A 9,905-nucleotide genomic window follows, 5' to 3' on the forward strand; every position below is an offset into this window, starting at 1 on the left:
TTTCAACGTTAATACTGGCTGTGCTATATAAGACAGCCAATGTACACATCAACAATTTATGTCCAGAATTGTCCGTAAGGATTACCTTAAAATATCATCAAAAGATTTATTACTAAATTGATGAAATAAAAAATTTATAATATATAAGACCAAAGTCCCTTATCCGCATGAATGGGGACACAAGACATCCGATAAGGTAGATATTCTCATTTCAATCGATCCATGTACTGCGATGGGTCAATTAAATTCAACCAAATTGTTCAACCACATCGTATTACACTTGTGATTATCGATTTCTGACCGAAAAAAAAAAAAAACTCAACGCTGACGATCCTACGAAACCGAGGGTCAATTCAACGGGTTTTTGTTTACTCTGCACTTCTGTTGGCTAAAATTGGTCTACAAGGAAGTCAAAACGCATGCCCTCCCTCGATCGTGTCGGACAAAAATGGGGATACGTTGAAATCGATTCACGCAATCACATGATCGTAACATGGGAGATGTGTAAGGAAAAAAAAAATTAATCGAGCAAAAAAGGAATTATTTTAAGACAAAGATGAAGGCGTGTTAAAAAATAATTAAAGGTGGAAACCAACGGGGAAGTGCGCATCTTTTGAAGCTCCAAGCCAAAGCGAAGGGCCCCTTTTATAATTAGGTCTCCTTCTTTTGGCCTCCGCATATATTTTATCTCTTGGAATTAAGGGTCATTTATTTGAAAAAGTATTTTTTTAATAAATGATCTCTCATATACTTATAAAATTAAATGAAAGGAAAATACATTCATCCTATTCTCTACTAATTATTTTAAAGGACACAAACAATTTCAGGAATACGTTCATTTGAGAAAAAAAGAAAAAGAAAAAGAAAGAACCTACGTTCCGATTTACATTAACCACCCCTTTTTTTTATTATAAAAATAAATAATAATAAAAAGAAAAGAAGAAGAAATTTATCATCGCTACCCTACCCACCCCCACCCAATCTGTTTGATTTTCTCCTCTCTACTTTCTCTCTCTACTTTCTCCTTCGTCTCCTTCGTCTCCTCTCTCATCTCTCCTCCCACTGTCACTGTAGCTGTTGCTGTTGTGTTTGTTCCCATTTCAGTTGAACCAAAACCCTCCAAATTCCTCCCCCCCTCGCTCTGCCTTTTTTTCCATGTACTGAAGCGAAGTCGAGTCCCAACCTCTTCACCACCAGCACCAGCAGCAGCACCGTTTGACGCCCACCCACCTGATTTCTTCGAATCGGTCCGCATTATAAATCCACCTCCCGACCCCCGACCCCCGACCCACGAATCCCCGTCCCTCGTTTTCTTTGACCCCTTCTCCCCTCCTCTGATTCCAGCTCTCGTCTCGTTTGTCTGGGCATAGGCAGGCACAGCTGTTGGAGAGGAACTGGAACTGGAACTGGAACTGGAAGGAGCTCAATCTCTCTCCCGCCTATCTGGGTTCGCTCTTGGGCCTGGGCTGGGGTGGGAGTGAGAGCGAGAGCGAGAGCGCCTCCGTGTTTGTGCGCGCATCCAGCTTGAAAATGCGGACCACCTGGAAATCCTCCCGAGCCCTGCGCCCGATCCGCGCGCTGCCGCCGGCTTGATGGGATCGATGAGGACTGCGCCCCTGCAGCTCTCCCGCGTGTTTGACTTCGGCCGCCTTCCATGGAGGTGACGGTCCGGCGGAGGAGCTCTCTAGCCGTGCCCTGGCTCGTCGCCGATCTCCGATTCGCCATCGTCCTTGTCGAGGTGAGCTGTAGTTGCCTCGTTGCGAGTGAGATTCCAAGGTTTCTGCTCGTTGCGAGCTCGGGGTGCGCGCATCTGGGGGTCGGGGATGTAAGGGGTTTTTGGGGGTTTCGTTTGTGCCGCCGTTGGTCATTGAGATGGAATGTGTGGGTTTGTGCTTTTTATGTGTTTGCTGAAGTTCAGAAGAGAAAGAAATGAAGGAAATTGTGGATTTCAGCTTGCGCTGCTGTACACAATTCCCGTTCATTAGAATTTTTGTGCATGTTTCGAAGGATAAACCTGGGTTAGTGTTTACTTGAGGAGTCGAATTGAGCTTGCGAGGAACTTAATTTGGAAAATAGAGTGACTAATTTGTTTGTTTTTGGACCTTGGCTGTCGAATAATTAATTGGCCTACGACCGTGTTACTGGTTTTGGCAATCGCGATCTTACATTTGTTGAGGTTGGAGGGAAAGAGAAGTTAAATTGTTGATCCTTCCTCAGCTCAACTTAGTATATGGGAGTTTCAGATCACTGTGTTTGTATGGCATAAACTGGTGTCGTTTTCTCATTATAGTCCTATATGTACTTTGTTAGATACCTTCAGAACCTTCCATATGGGCTTTCCTATGCGATCCTTGTCGATTTCCTTTGCTTTCTGGTATCTTATTGCCTGACTTATTAATTCTTTTTTTATTAACATGTGCGACACTTCAGATTGTACTGTTTTTGCTGTGTTCGGAAGCTGTAAATGCTAGTATTGCTGAGAAACCCCACCAATGGCATGACCCTGGAGAAGGAAGTGAAAAGATTGTCTCACATTCATGCATCCATGACCAAATACTTGAACAAAGGAGACGGCCTGGTCATAAGGTATACTTAGTAACCCCACAGGTCTATCAGGAGTCTGGTGTGTCGAAACCATTGCATCGCAAAGGAAGGGGATTACTTGGATTGTCCACATCGCCATTCCATCAAAAGGATGCAAAGCAGCCTATCAGGATATATCTAAATTATGATGCTGTCGGCCACTCTCCTGACAGAGATTGCAGAAATGTTGGCGATATTGTGAAGGTTGGTGTGTTTAAAGCTTTTTTAGGCTCTCCGCTTCACTTATCTTATTGTCGTTCTGCTGAGGCTTGTTTGCTTTTTGTCAGCTAGGGGAGCCCCCTGCTAATTCTCTCCCTGGTGGCCCATCTTGTAATGCACACGGTGAACCTCCAGTTTTCAGTGACTGCTTGTATAATTGCACCCAGGATGATATCGCTGGAGATGACAAACAGCGTCGGCTACGCAAGGTTTAAACTTTAGCTCATTCTTAATCTAATTGTTTGCCATCTTCTTTGTTTGTCTAGTGGCATAAATGTCTCTAGGATGAAGGCTATTAGGGCTTGCGAATGAGTACAGAATCTAAGTGAGAGCATGATGCAGGCTTTAGGCCAAACAGTCGACTGGTTCAGTAGAGCCCTCGCTGTGGAGCCCGTAAAAGGGAATTTGAGGTTAAGTGGATACTCTGCGTGTGGACAAGATGGAGGTGTACAACTTCCACGTGATTATGTTGAAGGTATCTTTGTAATAATTGAGTGTTCTTCACTGCACAATTGCTTTCATCGTCAATGGGTTTATTGAAGTAAAGTGTCTTGGTGAGTCTTAACACCCTGTTCTGCTTTGTTTGTAGGTGGTGTTGCTAATTCAGATTTAGTTCTGTTGGTAACAACCAGACCAACCACGGGCAACACGCTTGCTTGGGCAGTGGCATGTGAACGTGATCAATGGGGTCGTGCAATAGCTGGTAACTGCTGGTGCTTTATATGAAATGAAAGATCTCTCTAGCACCTTTACTACAGAATTTTGTCTAACTGTTTGTTCATATCTATAGGACATGTTAATGTTGCTCCTCGCCATTTAACTGCTGAAGCAGAGACGCTACTTTCTGCCACTCTTATACATGAGGTTTGTTGTAACATTAAATTAAAATGTTCCAGAAGGTCAGCACTTGCTCTAATCAATAACTTTGGTCCTTCCAGGTCATGCACGTACTCGGTTTTGACCCCCATGCTTTTGCTCACTTTAGGGATGAGAGGATGAGAAGGCGTAGCCGGGTAAATGGTTTAGTATTCACTGTTGTCATCCAGTCTCAAATTAGTGTTAAAGCCTTTTTCTCATATTGGGAATTCACTCAATTATAATTCCATATTAAATGACTGTCTGACATGGTTTTTACTTCCTATTCGATCCCAACAATTTCTTAATCCGGCTCTTTTATTCTTAGTTTTATCAGCTATATTGACATTTTTTAGCTTTCATATGGTTGCTTAGTTTATTGGCCGTATGACTCTCTGCTATGCCACTCTCTTGTAGGTCACAGAACAAGCAATGGATGAAAAGCTTGGGCGTATGGTTACCCGTGTTGTGCTTCCACGTGTTCTCATGCACTCTCGCTTTCATTATGGGGTAATGAGCGGCTTGCATTCTTCAGCTCAATTTTGCAATAATAATTGTTGTCTGATTTAATTCTGGATCTGCATCAAATAATCATTGTCATGGGATTCTCTCATTTTGAACCGTCTGGTTTATTGTTAGAAAATTGAATAAATGATTCTTGTAGGCATTTTCGGAGAATTTTACTGGCTTGGAGCTGGAAGATGGGGGTGGACGAGGCACATCAGGTTCTTCTTTCTATTCCCGTTCCTCAATCTCCCCCTTTAACCATGTCTTGCTTTATGTGATTCTGATATAGCTGTTTCAAGTAGTGAAGTTTGTCATTGAAGTCTCTAAGTTAGCTAGCACCTTTTCCCTTTTAAAGTTATCTAGCATTTTGATTATCAGCTTACATGGATAACTTGTGTTTAGGGTCTCACTGGGAAAAAAGGCTACTTATGAACGAGATTATGACTGGTTCAGTTGATACAAGATCCGTGGTTTCTAAAATGACTCTTGCTTTACTGGAAGACAGTGGTTGGTATAAGGCCAATTACAGTATGGCAGACCGTCTTGATTGGGGCCGCAACCAAGGAACTGATTTTGTCACTTCCCCTTGCAATCAATGGAAGGGGGCTTATCATTGCAATACAACACAATTTTCAGGCTGTACATATAACAGGGAAGCAGAGGGTTATTGCCCAATTGTAAGTTATAGTGGAGACCTCCCTCAATGGGCTCGCTATTTTCCACAAGCTAACAAAGGTGTGTGGTTGTCCTATCTTGTCATCACTTCTTTTGGTGGTTGTATTCCTATAATGTAGTGCATAGTCTGTTCATTTTTGTGCATCTCCATTTAAGTATAACCAATCTACTCTATTTGCGGGTGCAGCTGCAGTTATTATGTTAGACATTGCTTGGTTTTTCGGATTGTATATTGTTGTTGAGTCAATAGTTAAACCCTCAAGAATCTCACCTTCTTGCTTCAGTAGTCAATTGGTGTTGTTTTGCGCCCTTTCGTTCTATTTCCGTTACTTTTGAGTTATTAAATACTCCAATTACGAATATGCACTCGTGATTCCATGACAGGTTAAGTCGTTATTGAAAGTTCTGATTACAATTTCCAGTAGATCTTGGGGGTCTTTGGGGCACCAAAAGTATGGTCTGACATGGTTTGCGAAGGCCAATTGAGGATGGTAGTGGCTGGGGTAATTTGTCAGAATATCTAAACCTCCAGTGCAAAAACTTTGAAGTAGTGAAAGCAAAAAAGACATGGTTTTCAAATTCTTTTACTGAGCAATAAATCGCGATTGTACCCTACTTTGCTCTAAAAGGTCATATTGGCACTCCCTCTTTATTATATTTGGGTCAAAAGTCTTGGTCTTCTGAATTTCAGTGTTGTAGATGTTCAATTCTTGACAGTTAATTAGTAGAGAATCCCTCGAAGATGATGCGATGAATATATTTGTTTGCAGGTGGGCAGTCCTCCCTGGCAGATTACTGTACATACTTCGTTGCTTATTCTGATGGGTCGTGTACTGATACTAATAGTACAAGGCCTCCTGATAAGATATTGGGTGAAGTGCGGGGAAGTAATTCCAGGTAGGCATTTCTATGTTGTGTTTCGTACACTGCTTTGGCAGGCCATCTGATTTGTTTGTGCAATGAAGTTGGAGAATCACATGTTAAAAGCATCTATTTCTCATTTGATAGGTGTATGGCCTCATCATTAGTACGTACTGGGTTTCTGCGGGGTTCAATGAGCCAAGGGAATGGTTGTTATCGGCATAGGTGTGTAAATAATTCGTTGGAGGTAAGTTCCTGGCTTTGGTTAGTCTTTTCTTGAGAGAATTCAAATTCATCAGATATTGTGCCTTAGTTCATCCAATAGTTTCGGATGCTTTTACTGTAACTTAGGAAGTTTGCGACTAAGATATGATTTAAAAATATCTTAAAGTTTTGAATATTTGAAATTTGAAGATTTATTGTAAGTTAAGTGAATTCGAGCTTCAACTGCTAGGTGCATGTTGATTGATGGTTTTTCATTGTTTGATGAGTTGATTTAATTGATTGCCACAGAAGCTCCTGGCCTCCTGCCTACAAATAGGATCGATTGCTAATAATTGGCCAAAACTAATGGGTTGTATTGGCATAAATTAGGGGGATACCTTGTCTTTGCTATGCATGCTTGCTGCCTGAAGATGTTAGTTATGCTTGGGGGCTGTTGTGCCTTTAGCTATGATATTTGGTGCTCCATATTCTGGTTTTATTTGACATGGTTATGGGAGTGATTTGAATATTGAACACCTTAAATCTATGAAAGCAATAAAATATTTAGATTCTTTTATTTGTGTCCCTAAGGAATGAATTAACTATTTAACTAAGGATTACATAGAACAGGATTATCCACAGCTTCAGGGTCCTATCTCCTAGCTTTTTACATCCAAAACCAGCAACCTCACCCAAGCACAAGCGACAAATGTGACACTTTCTGGGATTTAAACGAATTTCCATCCTTCTAATGAGTGAAAAGTTGCTCTATCATGAGACTTTGAAAGGGGTTGTACTAGTTCATCACATGTTAAAATATTTTCCAAATTGTCTGGTTCATTATTGTATGTTCTCTATTAAATGGTTACTTCTAATCCTCAGGTTGCAGTGGATGGAATCTGGAAAGTATGCCCTGAAGCTGGCGGACCAGTTCAGTTTCCTGGTTTTAATGGTATCTCTGCTTTACTCTGCATATAATGTTTCATATGATGTTTTGAACTTTTTGTCTCATTTTCTTTCCTTTGGTAGGTGAATTGATCTGCCCAGCTTATCACGAACTCTGTAGCACTGGCTTGCCCCCTCTTTCTGGTGGGCATTGTCCAAATTCATGCAACTTCAATGGGGATTGCATTGATGGGAGGTGCGATTGTTTTCTAGGGTTCCATGGGCATGATTGTAGTAAACGTGAGTTCTATCCCTCCTTCCCCTTGATCACAGGGCCAGCCCCAATATCAAAATTCCTCGCAGCAAAATATCTAAGTCGTATTTTGTCTGTGCAGGTTCCTGTCCTGGCAACTGTAACGGTCATGGAAAGTGCCTGAGGAGTGGTGTATGTCAATGTGACGACCGATACACTGGCATTGACTGCTCAACTGGTAGTGTGACATTTCTTTTACAGATGTTCTCTTTAGCAATTTCTGACTGGCCCTCCATTTGGTTTTGGATGCTAGTTTGTGGTTGCTTCCACTCTAATATATAGGGTCAAAATGATAAGGAATAAATTACTCTTTTGCCACCCCCCTCCCCCACAAAAAAAAAAAAAAAAAATACTCTCAAAACGTAGTAGACCTTGTCCTCAATGAGATTTGCTTTTGATGCAAGGACTGATTCTTCTTTTCATGTTGTGGGATGGGTTTGTGTATATGTACTCTCAAATTCAGTTTGTAGCTGAATTTTCCCTGTGGTTGAAACATAAGCAAGACTATTCTTTTAGCTCATTGATGACATAAGTCAGATTCTTGCAGTGGTAAAATGGATTTTCTCATGTAGTGTCAGGGTGTTTGTTTTGCAGAAGTTTGTGATGAACAGTGCAGTCTCCATGGCGGTGTCTGTGATAATGGCAAGTGTGAATTTCGTTGCTCAGACTATGCTGGATATACATGCCAGAATAGTTCCAAGCTTCTGTCCACTCTTTCAGTTTGCCAAGATGTGCTAGAGATAGGAAAGTCTGGGCAGCACTGTGCACCAAGTGAACCAAGTGTTCTGCAGCAGCTAGAAGAAGTTGTTGTCATGCCCAATTATCACCGTCTGTTTCCAGGTGGTGCTCGAAAGCTAATAAATAATCTGTTTAACAAACAGTATGACTGCGATGCAGCTGCTAAAAAGCTAGCCTGCTGGGTGAGTATGGCTCTTTAAACCTTTGACTGGAGTTTTTTCAAACTTGCCCTAGTTATAAATCTTTAGGAAGAGCATTTCTCTTATGAACATTAGAAGTCCATTCAAACTGTTTTCGTGGCCATGGTGCATGCAATTGTGGGAACATAATTTCTATCTGTCTAATGCTAATTGACCCCTATCGAGTGACAGAACTTAATAACTTATCTAGGAGTGGTTCCAGGATGAATATCCTGGTACTTCATGAACCATGTTATCACATTCGAACCCTTATTTGCATGTGAGGTTGTGCATTCATGTGGTACACAAATTATTTAATGGTACTTGACTAATAACATCTGAAAATATGGCAGATCTCAATCCAAAAGTGTGACAAGGATGGAGACAACAGGCTTCGAGTGTGCCACTCGGCTTGTCAATCCTACAATAGAGCGTGTGGAGCGTCCCTTGACTGCTCAGACCTAACCCTTTTCAGTGGTGAGACTGAACATGGAAGCCAATGCACAGGTTCTGATGAAACTGCTCATATAAAAGGATTGGCCATGCAGGGAAGAAGCTCAAAAGCCCTGGAAGCCTTAAAACAAATGTTTGTATTGTACAGGTAGCTCGGAATTTTCTTTTTTGTAGCGTCACAATTCGGCTTGTAATTTTATCCTAGGGTCTAATTGTAGGAAAGGGCAGCACGTGGTGCACATGTCTGAGATGTAGGTCCTTTTTCCCCTCATTTTTATTTTTGGCTCAGCCCAACTGCATTTGAGGAAAGTTGGGCGAGTGTGTTAATTCTATATTTGGGCTTTTGAAGATGAAAGCCAGTTGTAGAGAAAAAAATATTGAACTGTATGAAAGAGGAATGGAAGAGAAGAAAATGAAATGTAGAAAGAACAGAGGATGATAATTCAGAATATGGTATTCGGCCGAAGGCCTCGACAGGAAAAGAAAGCGCATTTTGAGCTTTGTCTTTTTACCTTTTTCAGTTCTTTCCAATCTTCTCTCTTGCGATTCCAAGCTCATTGGCAAGTGATCATGTGCATTATGTTTATCTGTCATGTGCGTTTAATAGATTTTCCTCAAGTATGTAGATGTGTGGGTGCAATTTTCTGGAAGAGACCCAAATAGACAAATTCAACAGCACATGGAAATATGATCTTGAACATTGAAATTTATGTGTCAGTTTGTAGTACTATGAGGATGTTATCTTCTAGCTACATTTGGATATGTTCTCTCTTTATTTTCGGCTGAAGGTAATTTGGTTTTATGGCCAGCGTTCTTTTGTGTTCTCATTCTGTACGTGAAGAAGTGTGAGCTTTTAAATTGGACAACCTTAGGGCACGATATTGTAAGTCAAAGCCTCTTGAGTGTGCATTTCTATGTTTCGATTAGGATGCAGAGGTGGAGCTTGATATCATTCATGGATGTGGAATTGGACAGGATATCGGGTAAGATACAAGATGTTATATTAGTTGATTTTCTAAGATATTCATATTCATGCTTACGGGAGAGATTTTTTTGGTTGGGGAGGAAGGAGCTTTTCAACTTGTGATGACATTGCTGTTTATTAGGGATGATGATAGTAATAGAATGGTCAATTCAGCTCACAAACAAGCTTTGAGATAAAATGCTGCGTCCAGCCTCTTTGAGAGGACCTGTTATGAACCTCACTCATGTCTCTGGACATGTTAGACATGGCTGTGGAACCGTGAAGAGAACCCGAATATACAAGTCTAGTCTAAATAGGCAAACAGAATGTTGAAAAGATTTTACTAAATTAGAAATGGGGTACCGCATCGACTCAAGGTCCCCTCCCTGATGCCTAAACAATTTTTGAATCAAAGAACAAGAGTTCATCAAGTATTGCCAAACGGCTTGGAGCTTTGTGTGGTGGAATT

General features: G+C 41.1%; 1 protein-coding gene across 1 annotated transcript; it reads left to right on the plus strand.

Annotated features, from left to right (window-relative positions):
• The first annotated feature begins 1,117 nt into the window (after positions 1–1,117).
• LOC104416623 (leishmanolysin) lies at positions 1,118–8,983 on the plus strand. The gene is made up of 17 exons (XM_010028015.3): positions 1,118–1,738; positions 2,431–2,787; positions 2,871–3,011; positions 3,145–3,277; positions 3,392–3,505; positions 3,593–3,666; positions 3,741–3,815; positions 4,075–4,167; positions 4,322–4,382; positions 4,567–4,899; positions 5,610–5,736; positions 5,848–5,947; positions 6,787–6,856; positions 6,934–7,089; positions 7,185–7,280; positions 7,697–8,022; positions 8,373–8,983. Exons 1-17 carry the CDS (start codon positions 1,655–1,657, stop codon positions 8,622–8,624), a joined length of 2,592 nt encoding a protein of 863 aa, XP_010026317.1. The 5' UTR covers positions 1,118–1,654; the 3' UTR covers positions 8,625–8,983.
• Positions 8,984–9,905: the final 922 nt, after the last annotated feature.

Source organism: Eucalyptus grandis, chromosome 6 (assembly GCF_016545825.1).
Source record: "Eucalyptus grandis isolate ANBG69807.140 chromosome 6, ASM1654582v1, whole genome shotgun sequence".
NCBI classification, from domain to species: Eukaryota; Viridiplantae; Streptophyta; class Magnoliopsida; order Myrtales; family Myrtaceae; genus Eucalyptus; species Eucalyptus grandis.

Excerpts from the sequence above, each read along its gene's own strand:
- LOC104416623 (XM_010028015.3), top strand. The coding sequence starts at position 1,655 with ATGGAGGTGACGGTCCGGCGGAGGAGCTCTCTAGCCGTGCCCTGGCTC. Across the intron at positions 5,737-5,847 it reads GTGCGGGGAAGTAATTCCAG|GTGTATGGCCTCATCATTAG; the intron begins GTAGGCATTTCT and ends CTCATTTGATAG. Across the intron at positions 8,023-8,372 it reads CTAAAAAGCTAGCCTGCTGG|ATCTCAATCCAAAAGTGTGA; the intron begins GTGAGTATGGCT and ends AAAATATGGCAG.